The following is a 26,123-nucleotide window of genomic DNA, read 5'->3' as shown; positions in this document are numbered from 1 at the left end:
GTTGTGATAATTTTTAGTTTTTAAAATATTTTTTACTTGAAAATATATTAAAATATTTTTTAAATTTTATTTTTAATATTAACATATTAAAATAATATAAAATATAATTATTTTAAATATTTTTTTATTAAAAAACACATTACAACTTTAAAAAAAAAAAAAAAAAAACATTCCGCGTTATTCTACAAAGTATAACGCCTTATGTGGGAGGAGGGGACGTGGAGGAAAAGAAAGGGGCTGGAGAGAGAATGGAAAGAGGAAGTTCATTTCCTTCCTTTGTAGCGCTATGGAAAACGGGAACCAGAGAGCGGAGACAAAATCTCCCCAAATGGGCCCACCAAAACCATCCTCCTGAAAGCGTAGGAAAGGGGAGGGAATTTTACAAGGAAAAAGACATTATTATCCTTAGTTTTTCAAAGCATTTAAAATGAGGCGTGCTTCTAGTGTCCACTTTCCAGAGGCAATAATTCTTTCTCACCCTTTTAAGCAAATAAGCATTATTTTCTCCGAATCTCCCCCATATTATCTCTCATCCGAACAAACCATAGTTATCGAACCGGTTTAAGATATTACTCGGCTCTATGTTAGTTGACTAAACGATATTGGTTTAATATTTTCAAAACAAAACAGCATATTTTTAAGAAAAATAAATTTGATTTGATAAAGTTTAATGCGGATTTGACTGAGCCAGTTAGATCCGCTTAGATTACCAACAAGCCAAGTTCTAAGAAAAACCTAGCTTAAATCGGAGTAGTTGTATAAAAAAAACAAAAAGAAAAGGAGAAAATCACAATTTTCACCTCAAACATTTTATATCTTCACTGTTTTTCTTCTCTCACACTCTATCCTCGCAAATACAGTGCAGTAGATAAATCCGAAAGTAATGATTGATGTATTTCCCGGTCCAGATTTCACTCAAATGGCCAGAAAGAAAGAACAAAAACAAGGAGTAATTTTGGGAAAGGGACACGCTCCTACAAAAAGCTGAAAGAAGTTTTGGAAGAAGATTGAGTGCTGTGATTCCACCGAGAAGGAAGCAGGAGTTCAGGTAACTATATATAGATGGTTATTGATACTGTCTCACACCGAGCCCTCTTTTATTCTTCTCCCATATGTTGGTTTTTTTTTTTAAATCACCATATTAATATTATTGAAAATTATGTAAAAAACTTATTATTTTAATTTTTAAGATCAAAATTACCGCGATGTTAAACCGGGACGTTATATCAAAATACTATAATTATCCTTTTATCTAACTGACGTGAAAAGTGAAAACAAAAACCACCGAGTGTTTTCTATGATAAATTTATGCGATGCTGCTTTACTTTTCGACCTCCCTTCGCCTGAAAACGACCGTTCAAACTTTCTCAGATTGGATAGTTTCGTAGCAACTGGCAATCGAAAAGGCGACAGAGATTTTGCGTGGAAATGGCGATTCGTGGCACGTATCAGTGCATTTGCCTCTTGGTTTTCGATACAGGATTTTCTTTTAAAAAAAAAACTTTAAAGTAAAAAAGTAATGCCCACATCAATCAATCACAGGGTCTGCTGAGCTCGAGCATAGCTTAGTGGCCGTTAAAAGGCTATCTCGAGTTCAAATCCCCTCTTCCCACATCAAATTGTTCGAAACACAACCTATCCCCTGATTCTTAGCTGAATTCCTAGACACAGATTAATTCTTGTCCATAGAGTTCCTCGGACGTTACTTAACTTCCCCTTCATTTAATACTTTTATTTTTCTATTTTATGCAGTGTAACGTCGCTGCTTTAACGAGAATTTGACGCTTTCCCTTCAAATATTATGAGTAAATTTGTTTCTTTTCAGGTGAAGGAAACCATCAGGTGTTTCTCATTAAAACAACAACCACCACATAATTATTAAGATAATGATTGATTGATATTATAGTAGTAATTGTTTTTAAAATATATTTTTAAAATATATTAAAATTATATATTTTTTATTTAAAAAAAATTATTTTAACATTAACACATTAAAACGATCCAAAATCATTAAAAAAATAATTCAAAGCCTTTAAAAATATTTTTGAAACGAAAAAATACTCTTCAGTTTTTTATAGTGCTTTTAGAAAATGACAAGGGAATTGTGACTTTCAAATTAGATTTTAATTTGTTATGTAAATTGATTTGAAAAATATGTAATTTAAAATTGAATCTATATCAAATTTAGAATAAATCAAAAAAATAGTAAACTGATTAAATTTTTAGTAACTTTATAAAAATGGTATTAATATTTTTTTAAAAAAAAACTTTATTTTCATAAATGACCAGCTCCAATTCACTTGATGAATCAATAACCAAGATTTTCTAAATCAATCATTAAACAAGTCTCAATTATGCCTATAAGTTTTAAATGAAAAGGGACACACGCATTGTTAGCTCAAGGAATGAATGTCAAATTCATGCTAAGCACATGCTTTTAATGTATATGTCGAGGTGTATCAATGTTTGCACTTAGCTTTCACTGCCCAGCCTAAAATTCCACATATATGCACTTGAGGGCCTAGCTGCTGTGGTCAACCGTGTGACTTGTTCCGCCCCCGTCCCGGGTTCGACCCTCTATGTGCACGCCTGTCACCCCCGCGGTGCTTAACCTGCCCCTGGGCTTGCAGGATGTCCAGTGGGCCGTGGGGAATAGTCGTGGTGCGCGCAAGCTGGCCCGGACACCCCACGTGAATCCAAAAAAAAAAAAAAAAAAAAAATTCCACATATATTGTCTACCTTAATTCTGTACTTGTAATCTCAATTTAATATTAGGTTTATTAAAAAATAAAATTTATAATTTATTTTAATTTAATTTATTTACGAAGTTATTCTAATCTTAAAATTAGATTTGTGGCTTTTACATATTAACTGAATTGACTAGGAGTTGTTTGGATTTTTTTTGTAATTTTTTTTTTATTTTTATCTTTTAATATTGAATTAAACAAAAATAAAACTTTATAATCTATTTTAATTTATATTGAACAAAGTTATCTAACTATTAACTAAAACCCACAATTGCCGATTAACTTATCATTTTATATTTGGATTATTTCATTAAATTTTAATTGTTTATAGAAATTGTTGACAAAAAAATTCTTATTATTATTTCAATGAATAATAAAATTTTTAATAGAAACATCTAATAATTTTAAAATTTATAAATCTCAAGTTAATAACTTCTATTTTACACAAAGTCAAACAGTCAAATGTCAAGTCGAAGTCCTCTTATTTTCGGAAGTACATAGGAAAAATAATTTACTTGCACGAATTTTTTTACCTTCCGAATTACTTGATGAATTTTAACCCTTGGAAGCTCACTAGAAGTGGCTCAGTGACAGCAACTAATCCTCAATTCTTACAGCCCCTTCTATCCACGATACAAGGAAGCTAGATGGTTTCCAGTTCCACTTTCAAGTCTCCTCCTTCTACAATACTGTCCCACTCATCTGTTAATAATAAATAGAAAAAAAAATAAAAATCAATATTCTTCATCATCAAAACCCTAGAACAGAAATTCATGCTCCCTTGTCACGACACGTGGCACGTTGCCATCCTTTTTCCTGTTTCATAAACAAGCGAAACCCTGTCTCCAAGTAACACAATCTCTCTCCCCCATCTCTCTCTCTCCCCCCCACACCTCCCTCGTATCTTCTCCTCTTAAAAAAATCCAATGTTTCTTTCTTGATTTCTCTCTCTCGGCGAAAGAGAGAGGCCCCCATTATTATTTTTTTCTCTATTGGAGAAAAAAGAAAGTAAAAAAGAGAGAGAAAGGGAGTTGAATTGATAGAAAGAAAGCAGAGAAACAATGGCATTCAAGCACGATTACTGTAGTCTTTACGAAGATTTCGGAGATGATGAAATTGAGGTTGCTGAAATCTTGTTAGATTTCCCTCGTTTAATTGCTGTCTCTAAGTATGGTTCTCTGCTTCCATTCTCATGGGGTGGTACAAGGAGGAGATCTGCGGAGGCCAATTTGGGTCCAAGATGCGCCGTTCACTCACCACCAACATCAGCGTCGCCTTCCCAAACACCGATATTATCCGTTCCTGTGGGCCCTGCTATTACTACTCCTCCTCCTCCTGCTGTTGCTACTGAACCAGAAGGACCCATCACCGTCAAAGCTGAACCGGCGACTAGCCCTGCAACGCCGCTTTCTTTCTCTCCAAGTGAATCCGATGAGAGGCCTAAGCGCTTGAAGAGGAAAGTCTACACTAAAAAGGTATGTTCTTTGAAATTCTGCTTCTCTGATTGTCCTTTTCAATCCCCTGTTTGGATATGATACGTGGCACTTTCTTGGTGATTTTTTTTTGTTAATGGGTTTTGATTGCTGGGATTTATCTGCAATTTTAGCTCTTTAACGGGTTTTAGATTCCTTTTGTTCTTCAGATTTGACCATGTTTTCTCTTTTACCAAAATAAAGATTCTCTGTTTGCTGATTCTCTTTTATTTTCTTGAATATATGCAGAGAAGAGAGGATTTGCTGAAGATTACAAACCAAATTATTGATAGCAATGAATTGTTAAGAGGGGTGAGTTTTCTTTATTTTCTTACTATTTCAAGATTCTGGGAACAAATCTTGTCCTTTTCTTGGATTTTTGCCATACATGGCATGCTTGCTACGTTATCTCCTGTTTTTAATTATGTTTTTGCTGTTCCTTTCTTTAAGCAAGCAAAACTACAGATGGTGTGGGTACTAATATATCCTTCATGATTCTGTGGAATTGTTTGAAACAGGAGATTCAAAAGGTGACTCGATATTATGAGCATTTGAAAGCTAGAAATTCTTTGTTGAAAGCAAGGAAACAAGAGGTAATCTATCTTTTTCCTCCTGATGAATCAATGCTCCTTTTTTAGTCTTTTTCATTGCTTTTATTTGATGCTGTTGGGTTTCTAAATCTTTTCTACTTTAATTATATTATTAACTTATGTTTTATGTTAAAAAAATTACAGCTAAACATGGGTGTTATTAAAAGAGAAGATCAGTTGAATCTTCCACGCATGAATTCAGTCCAATCGACTGTCAAATGTCCTCCTGTTATTGATGATCAAAACCATGTTCCTCGAGCCATGCCTCGCATCAGAGTTCATCATCATCATCAGCAGCAGCAGCAGCAGCCGCCGCCGCCGCCGCCGCCGCCGCCGCCCTATATGGTGGATAGGAATGCCAACAATCAAGAAATGGGTTGTAATTATCCAAACCCGTATGGCCAAAGAGTGTCCTTGTTCCAATCTACCAGTGCCAGTGATGGCACGGGCCCCCGTGGCATCCCTGATCTGAATCTAACTGTTGGGGAGCCTGTTTGGATGGACTCTAAACAACTGTTTGTTAATGACAGGAGTGCAGCGGTTAAAAGGGCCATCGCTGCTCAAGCAAGACAAAGAAGGAAGCTCATTTGCAAGGATAAGAGCTTTAATTCCTCTAGTAAATCACGATTCTCATTTAGATGATCTTGGTTTCTTCCTTGATCTCATTTCCCCCTTTAATCCATATAGTAATTAATATGAGATATGTTAGTGATTAGTGCGGTATCTAGCTGTAAATTAGAAAATCTCCCAAGGAGATGATTTTTCCCGAATTATTTGCTTAGGTTTGTAAGAATTGAAAGGCTCAAGGGTCCCCAGGCCCGCTCGTCTCCGCTCTCATTTATGGTCAATATTGCTAATAGTAAGGTAGTTTTTATTTTTTATTTTTGAAGTATTGTTTTGTTTATTTAGTCTCTTTAATTGCTTATTATGATTTGGGTAAATTATAAAATGGTGTGATTTAGTTTATTAATTTTAATTAGATGGCTCGGATTGACAAGCAACATGGATTCAAAATTACATGAAGAAAATAAGAATTGGAGGTAAAAAAAGAAAAAGAGTTCGAAACGGATATGTGATGTAATTTTAACACAAGTGAATGAGCTATATTTGTAATTTTACAATTTTTATATAGGGAAAAGATTAAAATTATTATTTTTATATTTAGATAATGTAATAAATTTATTTGTTATTATAGATTTAATATATTTTTTTGAGTTAGCAGTATAACTTTTTTATTATGATTTTTAATTTAAATAAAATAAAAATAACATTCTAAAATTATCTAAGATGATTATTATAAATTATAGTTTCGATTTTCTATGAAAAATAGTTGTAATCTTAGTGTTTTATTTTTTTGAAAAATTTGACTATATTTGCAATAAATAAAACATGTTTTTAATTTTTTTATTGAAAAAATAAAAATAAAATAGAATAATAGTCTTATATTAGTGAACAACTCGAACCATGATTCAAACAATTATATTACTTTGAGTGAAATCTTGTCCATGATCCTCTGAGATAGGACACGGAATGTTTCAAAATTTATAAAGAAAATAGGCTAAAATACAATTATTGCAGGAATTGTTTTTTTCTTATACCTATGCTTCTTGATTAATTACTATAGTAGTAGGTCGGGCTGAATGATATAGTTTAGTCAGTGTTAACACAAAGACTTTGATCTAAAATGTGAAATTTCATTAGAGAGATAATAATCTTCTCCTGTGTAGATCCAATCTTGATCTTTCACAATATAGTAAAATGGTTAACAAGTCTCAATCAACTTAAGTTTTGGCACCGAAACTCTTAGTCCTAGGGTTTTGAACAATATTATTATACTTGATTTGATTTATTAATTCAATTTAACAACTTGTTGATTTAAAATCTAATTTATATCAAGTTTTAAATTAAATTATATGAAAATTGATTTATTTAAATTTGATCGGTTAGACAGTTAATCCATTCAATTTTATTTTTTATTTTTTAAAGCTACATTATTTTAACTTAAGAAAATATTAAAAGATATTATTTTAAATTAATTCAAATTAATTTACTAAATCTTGGGTCGAATCATGAGTTGATTTTATGCCTTGAACTCCGTCAAATAATATTATACCCTCTCACTCTCTTACTCGTTCCTTATCCCCATCTGTGAAGTGATTTCATAGCTGTATTTGTGAATTTATTATTGCAAGTGCGATAAATTAAAGAGAAGAAATGATGAGGATTGTATTGGATTATGGAAAGCACGCATTTATTTTAACGGTTTTTTTTTTAGATTTAAGCATATTGATAAAATAATACAATGTAAAAAATATTTTAAAAAATAATATAAATTAAAAAGATGCAGATGATATATATAATTTACAAGTCTTGAGGGTGGTTTGTGATCTCTTTTAAATTAAAAATTTATTGTATATAAGATTTAATAAAAAAAAAAGAAGAGAAGAGAAAAACTCTCAAAATGTATCAAAACTCTAATAACAACATAAACGATATCATTAAAAAAATATTGATAAAATAAATTTAATAATATTAAAAAAAATCATCTACAATAATCGGGATAACCCACACAAAAAGTTTAAAGGTAAGTGAGATATCTTTAGAAGATTTATTTAGCCCACTATATTCATCATCTGTGAACTTTTTTTTTGTATTGAATTTGACTTGTCAAGACTGAATGATTTTTATAGCCATACTAGTAATATCATCATCCAAGCTTTAATGTCACTACACGAACATTTTCTCCTCTCTTTTTTTTTTCTTTCAAAAAGTAAAATATATATATACATAATATCTGCATCGGTAGTATCACATCCATTCTCATATGCAATTAATTCACAACAAAATGAACAATCCCCTGCCCCGAGCACTTACGGAAATAATTCCTGAGCGCTATTGAGAAATATCAACAGAAAGAAATACAATACAATTGGGACCCCTTTGTGGAGAGGTACCAACAAACATGAAATTTCTTATTCGAGTGCCGAGTAGGAAAAACTAACGAGATCACCTTGCGGAACTGAGAATTTCAAAACAACAAAGAATATAGTGACAGCCAGCAAGGGCGGCAGACTCGTCAAACCCCATTCCAGCGTTAAGGAAATAGCCACAATTCATATGCTTCTCAGTCATCATAGTTCTCCTCACCTTCCTCCTCGTATTCACCATCTTCCTCAACTGTTGCATCCTGGTACTGCTGGTACTCTGCCACTAGATCGTTCATGTTGCTCTCTGCTTCAGTGAACTCCATCTCATCCATCCCTTCCCCGGTATACCAGTGCAAAAAGGCCTTGCGACGGAACATGGCTGTGAACTGCTCACTCACCCTCCTGAACATCTCCTGGATTGACGTGGAGTTCCCCACAAAAGTTGATGACATCTTCAGACCCTTTGGTGGAATATCACACACGCTAGACTTCACATTGTTTGGAATCCACTCCACAAAATACGATGAATTTTTGTTCTGCACATTAATCATCTGTTCATCCACCTCTTTGGTGCTCATCTTGCCCCTGAACATGGCTGAAGCTGTCAAGTAGCGGCCATGGCGGGGGTCAGCAGCACACATCATGTTCTTGGAATCCCACATCTGCTGGGTCAGCTCTGGGACGGTGAGGGAGATATACCCCTGGGAACCGCGAGATGTGAGAGGTGCAAACCCTACCATGAAGAAGTGAAGACGTGGAAATGGGATCAGGTTTACAGCTAGCTTGCGAAGGTCAGAGTTGAGCTGGCCCGGGAACCTCAGACAGCATGTTACACCACTCATTGTTTCAGAGATCAAATGGTTAAGGTCACCAACTGCAAAATTGGGTAGAAAGAAGCTATGGTTTAGCATCAATGAAATAGAACTGTATTCTATCTAACGATAGTTACTCCAAAGGACAATTAGTAACTCACAGCTTGGAGTGCTAAGCTTTAGAGTCCGGAAGCAGATGTCATAAAGTGCTTCATTGTCAAGAACCATGCATTCGTCAGCATTCTCTACCAACTGATGCACTGAGAGGGTGGCATTATATGGCTCCACAACTGTGTCTGAGACCTTCGGTGAAGGGAAAACAGAGAATGTAAGCATCATCCTGTCAGGATATTCCTCTCGGATCTTTGAAATCAGAAGTGTTCCCATGCCAGAACCTGTACCACCTCCAAGCGAGTGGCATACCTGAAAGCCTGGTCAAGAAAAATTGAGACAAATGAGTTCCATCTTCCAACACAGAATAAACAAGAAAAATAAATAGCCAGCTTTCACCAAAACCAAACTGTAAAATATCAGCTTTCTTGGGAGAGTCAGGTTGGAGGATTGATAATTATTTCTTCCTTAAATCCCTCGTGACAAAGAAGTTGTTGATGGATGCTAGCACATACCCAAACAATAGCAATTTCAAAACAGTCAAAATGCCAAGCAGTCATACACTCCCAGCAAAATGCAAGATCCAGACACGAACTCATGCAAGAACCAAAGGTTAACTACGGCTTTATACAGATAGCCTCCTCTGACCTGTCTCAAAGATCTCGTGATTTCAAGTCATGATTTACTCGTTGGGCTAATCACCAATAGCAATTTTACATGTCCACCTTTTCGTCGTTCTAATGACAATCAGACATCCATACGTGTATATATAATTTGAATCAACATTTAACATCAAAGAAGACAAATGTGGCACTAATTGTCGTTGCCGCTGTTAAAAATTCCTTTCCCATGTGTAATTCAGATCCAGATCCAGATCATAAACTACAGGCATGATTCCAGCCATTTTGACATGATTAACGGTGCTCTTCATCATGAATCATGGGAAAGGACTTTTAAATGAATGATTTGATTGTTTTTCTTTTTGTCTCTTAAAGCTCACTTACATGATTATTACTTTTTTGGGTGCGGTGCTCTAACTCCAAGATCTACTTTTTAGTGTCAGCATTATAAATGTAAAAAGACAAGTCGCTGCACTGTCCTGCTGGTCCATGATACCATAAAAATCAGACACCATCGTATCTTTTTCTCCAATTACATAGAAGAACAAGATTCTTATCCTTCAGTATCCACACCAGACAAGAATGGGGTCTATTGATACAACTCATCAGCCTTATCAGCAACCCATAATATAAAAACAACCAAAACAAAGGAATAGTTAATTAAGGATGGCAACAGCCCTAATGAGTAATGACCCACCAGCATATAAAAAATATATAGGTGAGAATGAGATAATCAACAATGAGAAAGCTACAGCACGAAATTGAAAATTGAGATAATTAACAAAATTATTTGTTCATAGTTTCTACAAATTGAAAAAAAAAAAACATTACATTCCGATTTCAAGGCTTGATTACGAGATTCGCAAAGTGAAATTAATTAAATAATGAAAAATCTAAAATTAAAGTAATACCAAAACATCAATGCTGCCAAACATGGCTAGCAGAACCACCATAATTCAACAACTACAATAAATTAAAAAAAAAAAACCCTGTTGGAGATATTTCCGAATTCTGCCAGTTATAAATTATAATAGAGAAGAATCCGGCACATTAAAGACCACAAAATCATTAAAATAAATCTTTAAAAAATCAACGAAAAAAAACTAATAATCGATCGATTTGTTAATCACATTCAGAAAACTAATATAAAAAAAAAACAAATGAAGAAAGATTTTTTTAAAAAAAAAAGTTGTTAAAATACCTTGCAAGCAATCACAATTCTCGGCCTCTTTTCTGACAACATCAAGAACAGCATCAATCAACTCAGCTCCTTCAGTGTAATGACCTTTAGCCCAATTATTACCAGCACCGGACTGTCCATGCACAAAATTATCAGGCCTAAAGATCTGTCCATACGGGCCGGATCTAATACTCTCCATGGTACCCGGTTCAAGATCCATGAGGACCGCCCTCGGCACGTATTTTCCACCGGAAGCTTCGTTGTAATACACATTGATTCTTTCCAGTTGAAGATCAGACGACGCGGCGTCGCCTGAGTACTTCCCGGTAGTATCAATTCCATGTTCGCCGCAAATAACTTCCCAGAATTTGGAACCGATTTGGTTTCCGCATTGGCCCCCTTGAATGTGAAGGATCTCTCTCATCTTGTTTCGTTAATTTGTACAGAGAAACGGGTGACGAAGGAGAGAGGGAGGAGTTAATATATGGAGGGAGAGGGAGAGGTGGGGGTTAAAATGATACAAATAGGAGAGCGGGCAGGATATTTTCCAGGTGTTGTTCACGTGAGGGAACAGAGGGACAGGCGGATACTAACTAATTACCAACCACCTCTAGGGAGGGTGGGCACGTTAAGAAGGTGGGGCCCCGTCACTTGTGCTGTTTGGGATCAGCGATCTGGATTTTTTTTTAAAAAAAAAAAACTTACAAGCATGTCGGTTGTTTTTTAAGAATTTTTTAAATAATTAAGTAGTAGAGATGATAATTCAACTAAATTTATATTTTAGACAGGATCACTCCTATACTGTGCTGGGCCAAATTATCATCCCCAAGTGGATGCGGATCTGGGTCCACATAGAAATACAAACAGGCAGAGTCTAACAACACAAGATTTAAATGGATCAGAGGAATGTGGCATGTTCATCATTGTTGCCTCCAGCTGGGTTCCACAGGGCGCCATGATTATTTAGGAAATCCCGACTTTCCTCTTTTACCATGAATGGAAGCTTAAAACATGTCGCCATGGAGATGATCAATGAAGTTATAAAGAGTGCTTGGTGATTTTTTATCCAGAGAATCAGACAACTTCTGAAGTCGTTGGAAACTTTAATGCAGACACCATGAATGGCCATCTTTTCCATTTCAACAGTCTGCCACTGAACTTTACAGCGCAAATCATGTGTTAAAACGAAAAGAGGATAGTACCAGTAGGTTTTTCACTGCTTTCACAATAAAATGAAAAGGATACTTAACACCGAACCAATTACAACACGGGATGAGTGATGACCGTATTACTCCACCATGATTGAACATGGTACTAATTCATGAAGCGATTTTGGACAACTTGAATGGTGTAGGCTGCTGTGCATCAAGGAAAGATAACAGGTTCTCAACACATTGCTCAGTGTTGAAGGTGAGATTCGTTGCAGTGCCTTTTGAAATTTAGCGACTCATCCGCCAAAAAGTCACTGGTAAAATTGGATCACAGAAGCAAATAGCACACGAATGTGATTAGAAGGACAAGTTACTAACAAAAATAGGTAAGATTAAGAGTTGAAAATAAATTGAACTCACGAGATCCGGTCAGCCATTTGTGAGGTTTCCCATCTAGGACTCCATGGATACTCTGTAATGAGAGGCGACTTGACTGGCATGCCAAGGGAATTGAAATGCTATACACAAATATTATAAGCCAGTCAAGGAGAGTATTTGCATGCAAACCATTTGCTCAGTCAATGATAGGAAATAAATGGTTCCATAAATTAAATGAGCTTCAATCATTACTGCAAGGTTTTATACCCAAATTGAGCAATTGACAATACAAGAGACTGCATCAGCAGTCGACTTGATTCTGATGGAGAACTTTCAAAAACAGCAAGCTTCTTATGCTTAATTTTAGTATAAAAACATCATACAATGGCACACAGAAAAGACATAAGACCCTTTGTGATGCAAATCAACCTGTATTGTTCAGGATAATAGGTCCATTTTAAATCTAGTCAAGAGCAAGGCCATGCTGCAAGTGGGAAATAGGAAATCAAGCACGTAATAGATGAAAGTATCTGGTGGGACCTGATCCTGCCTCCTCCCATGATGAGGATCAATACAAGTATTCTTGGTAAATGGCACATATAAAAGGAATTTGCACCAGATTCATGTCTTAATATCCTTCTAGCAACACTTGCACGCACAAAAGAGCATGGCAATGACATTCACAGATGAATAATCCATAAATTTTAAACTGGAATAAAGAAATATGATCACCTGTGTACTTTGAAACATCAGAGAAGGCTGCTGTTTTGGAAAGTTGGTTGAAAGGAAAACATGCAGCTGCAGTTTAGGAAATCAAGCTCATATAAACAGCCAAATTATGTTAAAACATGCACAGAAAAAAATATTTCCATTGAAATAACTTTCTAAGCTTTTCCTATCATCTACATCCCCAGTATACAACTGACTACCAAACTTGATCTCAACTTAGGCTCCCATTTGTTTCATGTAAAATATGCTTCAGCAAAATATTTTTCTCATTTTCCATGTTTGGCTCACCTAGGAAAACATGGTCAAAGGAAAATATTTTACAGTCAAAGGAAAAGAAACTTAAAACAAGGAAAAACAACTCAAGGTTCTTAAGAGAAGAAAATATTTTACAAGACTTCCTTTGTCGTTAAATCCTGGCCCCATCACTAATTAATTCTTATCTTTTCTTTCTCAACACTTATTTTTCAATACAAGCCAAACACCAAACAATTATTGTCAAGTAGTTTTCACAGCCAAACAATGCAAAGTAGCGTGTGTTCGATGAAAATTTAACTGTGCTGTGGCAAAAAGAAAACCTTCAAATACTTAAGAGTTAACAATCTCCTTTGATATAGGCCTGAAGATATGATTTAGTGAAGATCAGGGGTAAATACCTCCTGAAACAATTTAGGTTTGGCATTCACTCTTTCACTATGTTTATATATAATATTACAGAAACTTGCCCCGCCCCTTCTAATATAATTTACAATTGGAGAAGATCTTACTATACCATGATCGTAAAGGGTCCAGAGCAGACAAGAAAAGAAGCCTTTCTGCAAAAAACCTGACAAGGGAAGCAATGGTTAACACCAGTCACTCTTGATGGATTAAAAAAAATGTCTGTATACAAAGTGCCTAGGATGCTTACTGGATCAGCTTCTAGTGGCCTTCCAAGCAGTGGGGCTAATGCCTCGATAAACTGCCTTCTAACATCAATTAGAGTAACTGCCTCTAAGACCTACAAAATGGGAAAGAAAATCTTTTATTAGCAAAAATGGTAGGCGAGCAATATCTCAACTAAAAGGAATCATTGGATGGAAGAAATAAGCTAACCTGTCTCTGAAGCAGTTCTTCCAGGTGGGGAAGATATTCAGCCATGCACCTTTTCAGAAGAAAAGAACCAACAAAAACAAGTCATGCAAATCTTCATGCAAAAAGCAACATGTACATATGCCAAAGACTTGAAGCAAAAATTATATGCATAGCTTACATTCCATCTACCCATGAAGGCAGTTTGACATCATCAATGGAAAACAGGGCTTTCAACTCAGGAGTGCACATTAATTTCAGACGAGGTGCTGAGGGAGATGCATACTTTCTACCAACAGGATATATAACCTGCACCGATCAAGAAAAGACTCACAAAACTATTGCAGTTGTGACACAAAATAAAAAGGAGATAGAGAGAGAGAGAGAGAGAGAGAGAGAGAGAATGGGACAGAAAGAAGGAAATAAAAAGAATTCAAGGGAAACTTCAAATACAAGGATAGCAGAAGAAATATCCAACCTGTAAGTATATCTTTTGTGGATGTCTCCAGGGGCATGCAGGCACCATTTTATTTATATTCATGTTCATTAAAGGCACTGCAAACTTAACCTCTTCTGGCTACACTAAAATTCAAAGGCATAGAAACCAGTGATGTAGTTAAATACCAACCTAAGCGGTGGATATATTTGATCACTTTATAGAACCCAGTTAAAATAAATAAAAGTTTTCATTTCAACAAATACCTTGTCAACACCGGAACTCATATGCATTTCAATTCCCTGCAGCACAATGACTGGAGTTTCAGTGGTATGCAGAAAACTAATCACCAATAGTACAAAGAAAAGCAGTGACAACAAAGTAACAATACAGTAATCTTTTCTACACAAAACAAGTAACTACCAACGATGTCCTAGCCAAATGTCAAGACATTAGCATTATACAAAAGATGCAAGTAAAAAAATTACCTCCCTGGACACAATAGTACTAATCTCAAACTTCAACCTATCATCATCAACTTCTCCCACTCGTTTCTCCTGGTAAGACCTATATTTATCCCTGGAAAACAGAATTCAAAATCCAATCACAAGTCACAACCAAGACTAAAAAAGTGTCAACACTACCCACTCCTAAAACATTCAGGTCCTCAACCTCAATTCAATTACGAGAGCCAACAGCCGCGTAGGATCTTTATTGTTCCAATCGGTCAAACTGTTCTTAACTAGCCTCGAATCCCCGTCCTCACCGCATAGGACATGAAAGGGATGGAAATCTTCATCCTCAGCACCAAATATAACATCCGGTGCAGCTAATGGAAATTCAGCATTGTATATAACATCCCCTGTAATAAATAAATAGAAATCAAAATTAACCCTAACCACAATAAATGAGTAAACACTCGATCAGTTGATAAAAGAAAACAAAAACAATGATACTAACATTTCATGTAGTCTAAACAGTAAGGAATGAGCAATGTGAATCGATCAAGACTTCCAGGGAAGTACCTGGTGCCTGACCGTGCCTGCTCAATCTGCAAAACAAGCAAATTAAGCCAACATAACCCGAATTTGAAAATCGCATAATTGCAAATCGGATTAGCGTTTCGTATAATACCTAGGGTTAGGGATTTGCGAGGCAATTTTTACCTGGATCGTGTGAGGATAGTGATTGAGGAGGTACTGGAGTTGAGCGGAGATGAAAGGAGGGAATCCATCATATGACATGGTGGTTTTGGAGGCAATTTGTCGGGTGGTTGGTTTCAGTAAATTCGTTGCGTTGCCGTTTATTGGGGAGGGTGCTCACTCGCTCCTCTATGCGGTGGTGAGCCTGCCTAGTGAAATGCGTACGTTGCTGCCCCACTGGCTTTCTAGACATGGTGGTGTGTGACTCTTGTCCAAAGTTAATTATTTTCCGTTTAGCTTCTATTTTTTAATGTTTTTAAAATTATATTTAATTTTTCTATTAATAATTTTGATATTCCATGTAAAATTTAAAAATATATATTTTAATATTTTTCAATTAAAAACATATACGTATATTACTAAACTATCATATATGTGTGATGTAAATTTCATTTCATTTAAAAGGACATAAAAATTATGTTTTTAAATACAAAATATAATTTATATAACGTAATCAAACAAAATTTAAACCCGGATGCTATATGATCTGTTTCTTTTTATAATAAGTAAATTAACTTAAATAAATTAAAATGATTTTATTTATTTATTTTAAGAGCTAAAATAATATTATTTTAAATTTTTTTAAAAAAGATCAAAAATGGTTTTGAATGGATTATGGTTGACCATGTAATTGTTTGGTTTTACCGAGACTAATCCTCATTTTATTTTATTAAAACTCAGCCTTGATAAGATTTTAATTACACCGAACATGATAGACGGGGTTTAATAACAACGTTGTTGGCTTATGTAGGTAACAAACGACATCGTTGAATGAAGCATAGGCCGTTAAAACCATTTTGTCCTGTTAGGAATAATTTTGTACTTGTTCTTTTTCCATTTTTCCTCACTTCCAAAAAAATATTCGATTAATAAAAATTAGTCTGTGTGTTTGAGATTAAAAAAATCGAGAAAATTTATACGTCTTTTATAAACCATATACTAATTTACAAAATTAGTGACATTATTTTGAGAGAGAGAGAAAAAATACACGAATACCTTACTTTTCACAAAACTTCATTTGATTTTATTTGTGTGGATGTTGTCGTGCAAGTGTGTTTACTAATTTAAGGTTGAAAATTTGTCGTGCAAATATTATACTAAATAAATTCTAAATACATCGTTATTTTTATATTTTACATAGAAAAAATTATAAATTTATTGTTTAAAAAATAATTGACAATATTATTAGTCATAACTAAACTCATTTCATAGACAATCATAAATTCATAATTAAACTCAATTCAGAGTAGTAGATATTTTTGAGATAGTCTAAAGATTTTAAGAACTGAATAATACTATATGAAATTTTTGAAAAGTTCAGAGTAACCTTCTCATGAACAGGATTTTCAAAATACTATCCCAAAGAAGGAAAGCTTGCGTATTAGATTTTATTCAAATCAATGCAAGATTTTTATTTGTAGTAATTGCTCTATACAAACTTGAATAGTTGATAATTAAATATTATAAAATGTTTGCTGAAAAATATTTTTTTATAGAAAATAAACTATTGAAAAGGAAATTATTTGTAATGTCATGTTAAATGAGTTGAAAAATATTTTTAAATATTTTACCATATCATGAAAAATTACCTGAAAATTGACTTATTAATATTTTTTAAACTTATTAAAAGCATTTGGATTAAATTTAATAGATAAAAAAAATTAAAAGATGATAAAATTTAAAATTTTTTTCATGATTTCCAATAAAAATAATAAAAATCAGATCTGACAGATAAAAAATTAAAAAATAATAAAATTGAATTTTTTTTTCTAATTTTATAAATTATTTAAAATAAAACAAATAGAAATAAAAAAAATGACAAAATGTTTGGTCATCTCACCTTGTTTTTTTTCTAGAAAAAAGGTTTTAAAAGTATTTTTCAATAAAATAAAAACACTTTTTATAGAATCAATTTTTACTTTGGTTGAAAAATATTTTTTTCATCAATTATTTTTCTTTAAATTACCAAATACTGGATGGAAAGTAGAGAAAATAATTTCATAAGTGTTTTCCTAAGGAAAATAGAAAAAAAAATTTATTCTCGAACACCCTCTAAAAAAATATTTCCAATATAAAAAAACAAGTTATTGATATTTAGAAATAAAAAAAAATTATTTCAAAAACATGAAATAAATAATAATATATAAAAAAGATTATATTAAATATTAATGTTCAACCGCATATCCCATGCACGGGGGTCCACAGATGTGAGCACACAGCAGTGTGCCGTTCATACTTCATACGAGCGTCTGAGGGGATAGATCCTCGAAATGATAGAAATCAAAGAACAGGGACAGGATCGTCAAACACAAAGTTAAAAACCCTAATAACAAAAGCTCCAGCCTCCTTCCTATAAATAAAGCGCAGCACCAGCTGCTTGGCTGTAGTTCAGACGTGCCGTTGCGGTTTACAGAAGAGTAGAGTTTTTCCCATGTCTCCATTCACATCTTCATCCCTTTCTTCTCTTTACGCCTTTTGTTTTTATTTCCATTACTTGTTTTGGCTGTGGAATCAAGTGATGAATTTGGATTACAAATTTCTCACGACGGTCGTCTGAGACACATCGTGTCAATTTTGATGTAATGATCCAATGTTTTCTGATGATCTCATCTTGCTCTTGTTCTTCTAAGTAATCATAAATTTTTTCCTACTTAGTTTTCTGTGATGGTGCGAGCATCGTGATGATAAATTTGAATTTGTCCGATCAATTTCATGACAGGATTATTTACCTCCTACTCATACTGAATGCTCGCTCATCACTGATTTCTCTATAATTTTATTTTTTTTGTATTTTATGGGTTGATAATTCTTTTATCATCTAGCTTTTCAGCAGCTCCTTTTCTCCTTTTTTTGAGAACGATCAAATTGGATTGGCACTATGAGGATTTAATATGGTACGAGGTCGAAAGATCTATGAAATTTGAAACTCTTAGTCCTTTTCATTCTGAGTGCGCAGTTCAATCTGTTTATGCATCTTGCTTATACCCAGAAGGCCTCGAATTTGTTTTCAACAGAGATTGCCTCTTTTCTCTTCATATAACCTGGTTTTTGGGCATGTCTGGTTATTCAGAAAAGTTGGAGGAAGCTTTTTGGTTAAGTAAATTGATAGGACAATGTGATGTCCTCTTTGGAAATCGGTGAATTTAATGTAGGCAAGCTGCTGGGACTACAATTTATGGGATACCGACCTGAATGAACATTAAATTTTCAGACGTAAATTAAAAAGTTTGAAAGTAAAATTATTCTAGATTTTGGTATGGATAAAACTCTAAATACTGATTCTATCAAGAAAGACGGAATCACGAACAAAAACAGATCTGTGGATATCTATTACCCTCATCAGTGATGTCCTCGTTGGAAATCGGTGAATAAAACTCTCAAGTCAATTGAAAACTCGGACAAATTTCATTGCTTTTGCTTCGTTTATCAGAAAAAAATAAATCCCCATCATGAAATTCAACGTGTCTTTGTTTTCCGTAAGAGCAGAGATCCACTAGTCCAATGACCAAGCCTGCAACCAGATAGGAGGGAAAATGAGTGATTCACTCGAGAACTATACCTTTGTCCATTTAAGTTGTTCAAACAATGATAATGAGTCGTCTAACCTGTATCTTGCCATCAGAAGTGCCAGCATAAAGCATTGCACCATCCATATCTGATGTTAAGCATGTAATTCTGGCATGCCACCCACTTCCTACTTTGATGGAAGCAACTCTTGTAACTCTTTCCTTTAACCAAACCTCAATGATCCCACTTTTCGTGGCTGTGAATATGAAGTCGCTGTTGACAGCAATTCGCTGAATGTCGAAACCAGTTGAGAAGGTTCCTGTTACAGTTTTGCTCGAGTGAGAAAATACCTGCCATGCACGGAAATTTGTTCACTTGATTAAATGATCTGTTCAAACATATTCCATGAACAATCAGATCAGTTGTTGTTGCTTACTTTCCCTGCTGTTCCATCAACAGCTGAACCACCAGCAAACAGAAGACCATCTTGGATTTGCAGGGAATAAATACTTTGTTTCCCCAACAATTTTCTTGTTCCAGAGAAGAATGTAGTTGATGTGAATTTGATCAAATCCACCTCCTGGATACTGTAACCGGAGACGCCACAATATAATGTATCCCCTGTCATAGCAAGGCACTTCACCGTTTTGTTGAAGTTTATATGCTTTGGAACACCTGACCAGCTGTATACCTGTGAAAATACAATTTTTAGGAAACCGGATTCTGTCAACCGCTAAAGACTGCACAGTTTGGTTTCAGTTGTTGAAACATGATGGGTAGGCGTCACTTGCCTTAACTCCTGCTCCTTGAGAAACAAAGCATGCAACTTTACCATTAGCTGTCAACTCGTATACTGCCTCTTTCATATCATGAACTTGAATACAATGAATTTCTTCAGGTTTAATTGCCCAAACCTGCAAAAGAAAATGCAGGAAAATGACCGTTTCAAATGATTAGGTATACAATTTATCAGACAATGGATTATGCAGTCTGGCATTCCTTCTTTCGGTGGTTCATTGAAAAGGGTAGCATAAATATGAGTTCATTGCTACAACTACAACGCATGAGATAGCAACAAATGTTCTTACAGGAGACGGAGTAATCTAAGATTCAAATAGCTAGAAAGCAGGGAAAAAAATGAAAGTACCCGAATGGTTTTGTCCAAGGAACCACTGTACAATTTGTCTCCTGAAGATGAAATATAGAGGCACGTGACAGCTTTTGTATGTTCACGAACTTCTTGAATCAACCTTAGAACACTCTTTCCAGCATCCCACACCTAAAAGCGAGTGTTGGTTAGTTATAACATCAAGGATTCATTAATACATATGCAACTGGTAATTGTATTAATGCACGGGGAAGAGGGCCAGGTAGATTGTACCTTGATGGTTCCGTCGGAATGGCTGCTAATAACACGACCTTTAAAATGAAGCAAAGACAGCACTTCACCATTGGCGCATGATTCTACCTCAACCACTTCGGTGCAGTTCCACAACTCTGTCTAAAATACAGATTAAAAGGCCTAATAATCTCATTATTTTATAGCTAATCTGAAGAGGCCAAGGACATAGTTTCCCAATCCCACTTACTGCATTGACAGACGACAAATTCATTAAGGATTTCAGTACATCAGCGATCACTGGTGAACTTCTCTTAAGCTTTCTCAAGGTGCTGTAGATGCATTTAGCATACTTTCCGAGCTCTTCAAGTGCAGCTAAAAATCAGGAAAGTTTGAGTTCAGCAATTATTTGTGTATATTCAAAACTTTGGTAAGAATTCTCACCTACACTAATCTTACCTGGGTCACTTACGAAGGTTCTTAATGCAAGGGTTGCCAAAATCTTCTCTTCCATGTTTCTAGTTGATTGGAGGACATTTATAAATTCATCAAGCAAGGATTTACGAGCCGCACTTTTTACGCCAGTATCAGGAAGAACTGAAAGCATGTATATGAGCCATGTGGAGATGACAAGGCATGATTTTGCCGTCTCTAAGGAATTACTCTTGAAGCACTCCTCTAAAGCTTTAAAGATAGAGCCCTTTTCATGATTGCAAAGAACAAATGCCACTCTTTTCTCCCAAGAACTTACTGCTTTCTCTTCATCTTCCTGCACAAAAGCATCCAAGGCTCAGAATCATCACAGAATTTAATTGAACAGGGTTCCATGTTCCGTATAAAACTTGAGCAAAAACCGCAAACCATTGTTTCAGCTAAAAAATTTTCTGCTAAATCATTTTCATTGTTCTTCAGCTTCTCTGCCTTCATCAAAGCATTGTAAGGTAGATCATATCCTGCGATCTTCAGTAACCAGGCTTCCATGTAAGTACCCCCAGATGAAGTCCGACGTGCAGAAATAGAAACTAAAGCATCCAGAGCCATCATCTGAGAATTAGAGAAGTCCTTTCTGTGCAGCGCTTCAATTAAAGCCTCTACAGCTTCTTCCCTGTAAATGCTCATCTTTAGCGGCTCAGCCTGGAAATTCAACCCATAGAAACCATGGTTAGATATCCAAGTTTTCCTGTTAAAGTAAGTGAATGATGTTAGAGAATCAAAGCAAACCAGGAGATCGAGCTGAAGAAGAAGAGTGGCAAGGGAAGGTTGCTGCCTCATGGGAGCCATTTGGAGATACACAAGAAACGTGTGCATGGTACTAAATGCTCCTTCATCTTTAATTATCTGCAATATCTGATTACAGAATGTCCTCCTGAAACACCATGGAAAAGGCAGAACATTCAGTGTCGGTATTGGAGATGATGTTGAAAAAGAAGAAACAGGCTAATCTTTAGACATTTGTGTTTGATTTTTCTACTTTTTCAAGTTGTAGCATTACAGTAGAACATTTTTACCTTCAACCATCCAACTATTAGCTGCTGGAAGAAAATATAAACAACATTCAAACTTCAAAGCATATTACAGAAGGGAATATTTGATGTGTACCTGTTTAACTGAACTAGCTCTGAGAGGAAGTCAATACATAAGCCTCTCACGCTATCATCCCCGGAGTGAAATAATTCAAGAACAGGAGATAGTTCGATTGTACTTGCTATCGAGTTCCGGGAACTTTTATCAGCACGCATGCAACAGAGAAGTATCGAAATAATTGACTTCCTTCCTTCCACTCTATCCAAACACTTGACTAGCGCTGGAATTCCATTTGCACAGATAACATCAAAAGCATTGACAGACCGGCTGTTTTCATCCCCACCCGTAAGCAACTGTTCAAGCACTGCTATAGCAGCGTCCTTGGGCTCTATTGCAAATCGAAAATCATCTAAATCTTCAATTTTGCTCTGGATTGACTGGACAAGTGAGGGTATAAAGTTGTGAGCTGAAAGCTGAGCAAAAGCTGGCCTCAGCTGGTATATCAGAACAACAGCCTCTGCAAGCCCATTTTTGAACAAAGCAGCTAGGCAATCAAAATCAGAATCTACACTGGTTAGAATCTCTCCGACACTTTCATCTGAAAATGTCAACTCAGAGAGAACGTAAACTGAAGCTTTAAGAGCATCTCTGCTTACAGAAGCAGAGAGTATTTCTACAATCCCATTTACAATAGTTGGCTCGGATAAATATGAAAGAACTGCAGGATCACCCTTTGAGTCCTTCCACAATTTGGCTACTGCTGACACAGCTGCTTCACATTCTTCTAAGTTTTCTGAAGTACAGAGAGATGAAATATAAGGTTTTAACCCATTGATGATTGTTTCAATAGTAGCTTGAGAAATTACACTGGTTGGTGATGTGGATACTTCTGCTCGGGCAAATTCTTTGCTCCTCTGATGCATGTGACTATCTGTACTGTTACGAGTATGAGTATGACTGGGAGAATAAAATGTTCTGGATGCAGTAGACACCAACAAATTTTCTCTTAAGGAGGAGGGGCTGAATGAATTCCTTGGTGTTTCAGAGTACGAAAATTCCTGAGCAAGCTCTGGATGCTGCTCTTTCCAAGATGTTATGAGTCTCTTCAAAACATAATTTGTTTTGGGCAGTGAGTTTGCAGAGAGAGGTTGGCGAGTAATAGGGCATGTCGTGTTTCCTCTTTTCACCCATTCTTGAATTGCTTTTCTCTCATAAGTCTGGCCTGTTTCAAGGGTAACTGGATCATTAAAAAGTTGGCCTGTGATAGGGCAAACAAAATCTTTTGGTGGTCTTGAACGGGGAGTCAGCATCTCTGATGTAGGAAGTGAAATGTAGCTCTGGCTTCCTTCATCACTCTCAATAAGTGAACTGCATAATAATAATAAAAAGATGTATATTTATCAATACTGAAAGGAAAAGAACAGCTTGAATACTGTAAAAGATAGCCTAAAGAAAAGAGAGAAATTTTTAGCTACCTATTCTCTAATATTTGGTTGTCGACATTGTCATAACTCATCCTCCTTGTTCGGCTACGGTTCTTCCTGGCACTTCTCAGCAGACCCTAGATTGCAAAAATGCTATCAGTATAAATGAAACGTTCGAAGTTCGAATGGAATTGGCAAGAACTCATCAAAATACAAGGCAAAGACATACTATCACTTCACCATCTGAGTCTGGTGAGCTACTGCTGTAATCTTTTCTCAAGCGTGGAGAATCAGGTAACGAGGTAGCACTAACAGAATCCGTAGCACGGCATGACAGAAGCCGTAACATTGTTGCAGGTTGTTTTTTAGACTGCACAACTGGATCAGGAGAACTAATCTTTGGCGAAGTTCTAGGGGAATTTATGGGAGAGAATATTTTGGGAGAATGCTTTTGGCTCTTTGCTTTAGATAGCCTTTTGCTTAGTCCAATTTCCTTAATCTCAGTTGATTCTATGCTGCGAAGAGTTACTAACTTCTGATTTTTATCTTCAGAATCAATATAAGTATCACTCCGCTCACAATCAGAATCGTTTTCTCTGTCCTCAGGCATGGCCTCCTGACATAATAAACAAGAACACAGCACAGAATCAACTATAGTTCATCGCAATGTGACAATTGTAATATAGTTATCAGTCTTACTTGATGATCACACATAACAGACTCTTCCAAATTAGGTGACAGGTTTGAAATTATCCTCAATCTGATCACAACCACATCCATCATAACAATAACAAGTTAGAGCCTTGAAAAAAGAAAATGTTCAGCGTGGATGTACAATAAAATAAGAACCAGAACATGCAAATGGCTGTATTCATACGTTCCTGACTGAATAGTACTATTTCATTTTCGATGCTGGATGTAGACTAACCTGCTTTCTGCTCTCACACCATGTTTAGATCTAAGAACTGGAGAGAAACCAGCACTTTTAGGCAAGATGGGACCAAATTTCACATAATCAGGAATCGACCGGCTAACCTCATGCAGAGGAGTTACTGGTGGATCTGCTATCGGCAACATTGGAATCATCTTCTTGCTTCTTGTTGAGTCAGAATTCATGCAGTCCTTGTAGTATTTAGCAAAAAGCCGCGTATTTTCATCCAAGGATTCCCTGTAAAGCTCCTCCAGGTTTTGCAATTTTTCCACCTGATCTGGCCTCATTGAATATATCAAAGACTCATTGAAGAACTGATCCAAGTCAGCAGTAAATGACAAATCAGAAGAATCAGGAATTACTTCCACCATAAGTCTGTGTCTAGCTTCAGAATACCACCCAACAATTGAGCTCATCTGTGGAAGAAACAGGTCTTTCCAGAGTTCAGGGGCAAAATCAATTCTCGAGAAGAACGGATCAACAATAAACATCTCAAGAACATGAAGAACAGAATTCTCATCATTGTTACGCAATTTCCATAGGTATGAAAGGTAGAGGCGGGCCCAAGCAGAGAGGTAGAAATTTGGGACCCCAGCTGTTCTTTGGTCAGAGTTCAACAAGGCACAAACTTGCAGCATCTTCTCTGCATAATCTAATCGTGCCAGCTTAGTCTCCATATTGGAGGTGTCAATGGCTTCTTCAAGGGCTTCTATACCCCAATCCAAATTTGCTAATACTGCTTGATCGGAGTATCGAACCTCTGTATCTTTGTCACAGCTCCCATGTTCAGCTGCTAATCTCTCAGCACACTGTTCTTTGTGCTGGGTTCTATGCTCTTTATTGATCAAACGATCTTGTGTGAAACTTCCCACGGTGGTAATCAAGAACCTCACAATATCCTTTTGGTCCATCGCAAACCTATAGCTTCCTTCCATTTCTGAGGAGAGAATCCCAGCTTACAGATTCCCAATCAAGTGCAAGAGCAAACAATCGTCATCTTCCTCTAGCAAGTTTCGTCAGAAGTAAATCAATCAAGGAAAAACTACCATGCTTTTCGAATTCATATGTTTTCAAATTTCCCTAGTTTTTAGCACTATAAATGTAGCAGCACTGCTTGGACTGGTTAAGGATTGATCTACCTACAACCTGGAAACCTCCATCTATAATTCTATTGCATCATCAATCTAAAAGCAATTACCAAAACTTCATAGACATTACACTATGAATACAATAGTAACTCAAGACGTAAACACCCCGTCAAAAATTACACGCACCATTGGCACTGGCATTGACAGAGGATGGCAGTCTGTCAACAACAAGAACAAAACATTCATTTGAAGAAATAAATAAATAAATAAAGAGTGCGATCGTTCTAGAGAAAAGTTCTTACAGTAAGGTGCAAGGCAACTTCATAGGAATTCAGATTACTTCGTTTACATAGATTGTCAAAAAGAAAAAAAGGGATTATTGCGTCAAAACATGAAATTAACACACGAAGAGATGTGGCCCATTAGACTCTAGTTGGTGTTGCCGGCTTTGATAGTTGTTGTGTGCTGATCAAAGCAAAATGTGGACTATTCATTTTATATTTACTAATCACAGTTCAAATCGTTATTATATATGTTGCCTTCCTCGAGTAGATGACAAGAAGAAGAAACTTTGCTGTTTGGATCATTGGACATGTCTAATCATCTATTATCTTTTCACCTCTAAACATAGTCAATCATGAGCGGTGTTTGTTTGACATTGCAAGGTTATTTTTTAAAATATTATTTTAAAAAAATATATTAAAGTAATAATTTTTAATTTTTTAAAATATACTTTTAATATTAGCATATTAAAATAATAATAAAAAATTAAAAAAATTAAAATTAAAATATTTTAAAAACACAGACACGCAACAAAGAGAAACAGCTCTAAAACCACTCTCCATCTGCTCACTATCGTTTAGCATGGTTTTTAACTTCTTTTGGCG

At 35.5% G+C, this 26,123-nt stretch overlaps 4 protein-coding genes and 2 non-coding genes across 9 annotated transcripts; 3 read left to right on the top strand and 3 right to left on the bottom strand.

Moving 5' to 3' along the window:
- The first annotated feature begins 3,587 nt into the window (after positions 1 to 3,587).
- LOC133693820 (uncharacterized) lies at positions 3,588 to 5,690 on the top strand. The gene is made up of 4 exons (XM_062115147.1): positions 3,588 to 4,222; positions 4,469 to 4,531; positions 4,738 to 4,812; positions 4,954 to 5,690. Exons 1-4 carry the CDS (start codon positions 3,809 to 3,811, stop codon positions 5,449 to 5,451), a joined length of 1,050 nt encoding a protein of 349 aa, XP_061971131.1. The 5' UTR covers positions 3,588 to 3,808; the 3' UTR covers positions 5,452 to 5,690.
- Positions 5,691 to 7,612: 1,922 nt separating this feature from the next.
- On the bottom strand, positions 7,613 to 11,039 carry LOC133695168 (tubulin beta chain-like). The gene is made up of 3 exons (XM_062117020.1): positions 10,481 to 11,039; positions 8,710 to 8,979; positions 7,613 to 8,610 (listed from the first exon to the last, which is right to left on the bottom strand). Exons 1-3 carry the CDS (start codon positions 10,881 to 10,883, stop codon positions 7,934 to 7,936), a joined length of 1,350 nt encoding a protein of 449 aa, XP_061973004.1. The 5' UTR covers positions 10,884 to 11,039; the 3' UTR covers positions 7,613 to 7,933.
- Positions 11,040 to 11,558: 519 nt separating this feature from the next.
- On the bottom strand, positions 11,559 to 15,623 carry LOC133695169 (uncharacterized). 4 transcript variants are annotated; one of them, XM_062117023.1, is made up of 13 exons: positions 15,356 to 15,623; positions 15,247 to 15,272; positions 14,894 to 15,083; positions 14,710 to 14,800; positions 14,488 to 14,523; positions 14,264 to 14,362; positions 13,967 to 14,094; positions 13,810 to 13,858; positions 13,625 to 13,714; positions 13,487 to 13,540; positions 12,721 to 12,786; positions 12,031 to 12,128; positions 11,559 to 11,924 (listed from the first exon to the last, which is right to left on the bottom strand). In XM_062117023.1, exons 1-13 carry the CDS (start codon positions 15,463 to 15,465, stop codon positions 11,858 to 11,860), a joined length of 1,104 nt encoding a protein of 367 aa, XP_061973007.1. In that variant the 5' UTR covers positions 15,466 to 15,623; the 3' UTR covers positions 11,559 to 11,857. The 4 variants fall into 4 exon arrangements, with proteins under 4 accessions (XP_061973007.1, XP_061973005.1, XP_061973008.1 ...); XM_062117021.1 differs by having other exon boundaries at positions 15,182 to 15,272; positions 15,388 to 15,623; XM_062117024.1 differs by having other exon boundaries at positions 15,388 to 15,623.
- A 2,308-nt stretch (positions 15,624 to 17,931) lies between these two features.
- On the top strand, positions 17,932 to 18,029 carry LOC133695495 (small nucleolar RNA Z161/Z228). The gene has a single exon (XR_009842448.1). It is a non-coding gene; the product is annotated as a small nucleolar RNA Z161/Z228 (small nucleolar RNA).
- Positions 18,030 to 18,096: 67 nt separating this feature from the next.
- On the top strand, positions 18,097 to 18,168 carry LOC133695559 (small nucleolar RNA Z105). The gene has a single exon (XR_009842499.1). It is a non-coding gene; the product is annotated as a small nucleolar RNA Z105 (small nucleolar RNA).
- A 557-nt stretch (positions 18,169 to 18,725) lies between these two features.
- LOC133694025 (putative E3 ubiquitin-protein ligase LIN-1) lies at positions 18,726 to 25,292 on the bottom strand. Its single transcript, XM_062115442.1, has 15 exons — positions 24,146 to 25,292; positions 23,917 to 23,977; positions 23,447 to 23,833; positions 23,269 to 23,354; positions 21,869 to 23,161; positions 21,491 to 21,635; positions 21,131 to 21,403; positions 20,729 to 21,038; positions 20,520 to 20,644; positions 20,312 to 20,431; positions 20,078 to 20,209; positions 19,722 to 19,844; positions 19,367 to 19,621; positions 19,029 to 19,280; positions 18,726 to 18,934 (listed from the first exon to the last, which is right to left on the bottom strand). The coding sequence occupies exons 1-15, from the start codon at positions 25,081 to 25,083 to the stop codon at positions 18,917 to 18,919; spliced, it is 4,518 nt and encodes a 1,505-aa protein (XP_061971426.1). The 5' UTR covers positions 25,084 to 25,292; the 3' UTR covers positions 18,726 to 18,916.
- Positions 25,293 to 26,123: the final 831 nt, after the last annotated feature.

Source organism: Populus nigra, chromosome 5 (genome assembly GCF_951802175.1).
Source record: "Populus nigra chromosome 5, ddPopNigr1.1, whole genome shotgun sequence".
NCBI classification, from domain to species: Eukaryota; Viridiplantae; Streptophyta; class Magnoliopsida; order Malpighiales; family Salicaceae; genus Populus; species Populus nigra.
This window is presented reverse-complemented; position numbering and strand designations above follow the sequence as displayed.

Bases quoted from the DNA above. Each gene is read 5' to 3' on its own strand.
- LOC133693820 (XM_062115147.1), top strand. From the start codon at position 3,809: ATGGCATTCAAGCACGATTACTGTAGTCTTTACGAAGATTTCGGAGAT. The intron at 4,532-4,737 runs GTGAGTTTTCTT...TGTTTGAAACAG, and splicing joins GCAATGAATTGTTAAGAGGG to GAGATTCAAAAGGTGACTCG. The intron at 4,813-4,953 runs GTAATCTATCTT...AAAAAATTACAG, and splicing joins TGAAAGCAAGGAAACAAGAG to CTAAACATGGGTGTTATTAA.
- LOC133695168 (XM_062117020.1), bottom strand. From the start codon at position 10,883: ATGAGAGAGATCCTTCACATTCAAGGGGGCCAATGCGGAAACCAAATC. The intron at 8,980-10,480 runs GTATTTTAACAA...TTTCTTGACCAG, and splicing joins GAATTGTGATTGCTTGCAAG to GCTTTCAGGTATGCCACTCG. The intron at 8,611-8,709 runs GTGAGTTACTAA...CCAATTTTGCAG, and splicing joins AAAGCTTAGCACTCCAAGCT to TTGGTGACCTTAACCATTTG.
- LOC133695169 (XM_062117021.1), bottom strand. From the start codon at position 15,465: ATGTCATATGATGGATTCCCTCCTTTCATCTCCGCTCAACTCCAGTAC. The intron at 14,363-14,487 runs GTATTTGTTGAA...ATTTTAGTGTAG, and splicing joins TGAGTTCCGGTGTTGACAAG to CCAGAAGAGGTTAAGTTTGC. The intron at 12,787-13,486 runs GTATAGTAAGAT...CCTAAACTGCAG, and splicing joins CTGGACCCTTTACGATCATG to CTGCATGTTTTCCTTTCAAC.
- LOC133694025 (XM_062115442.1), bottom strand. From the start codon at position 25,083: ATGGAAGGAAGCTATAGGTTTGCGATGGACCAAAAGGATATTGTGAGG. The intron at 21,636-21,868 runs GTACACATCAAA...ATGGTGTTTCAG, and splicing joins GAGCTAGTTCAGTTAAACAG to GAGGACATTCTGTAATCAGA. The intron at 19,281-19,366 runs GTAAGCAACAAC...CGTGCATGGCAG, and splicing joins TTGATGGAACAGCAGGGAAA to GTATTTTCTCACTCGAGCAA.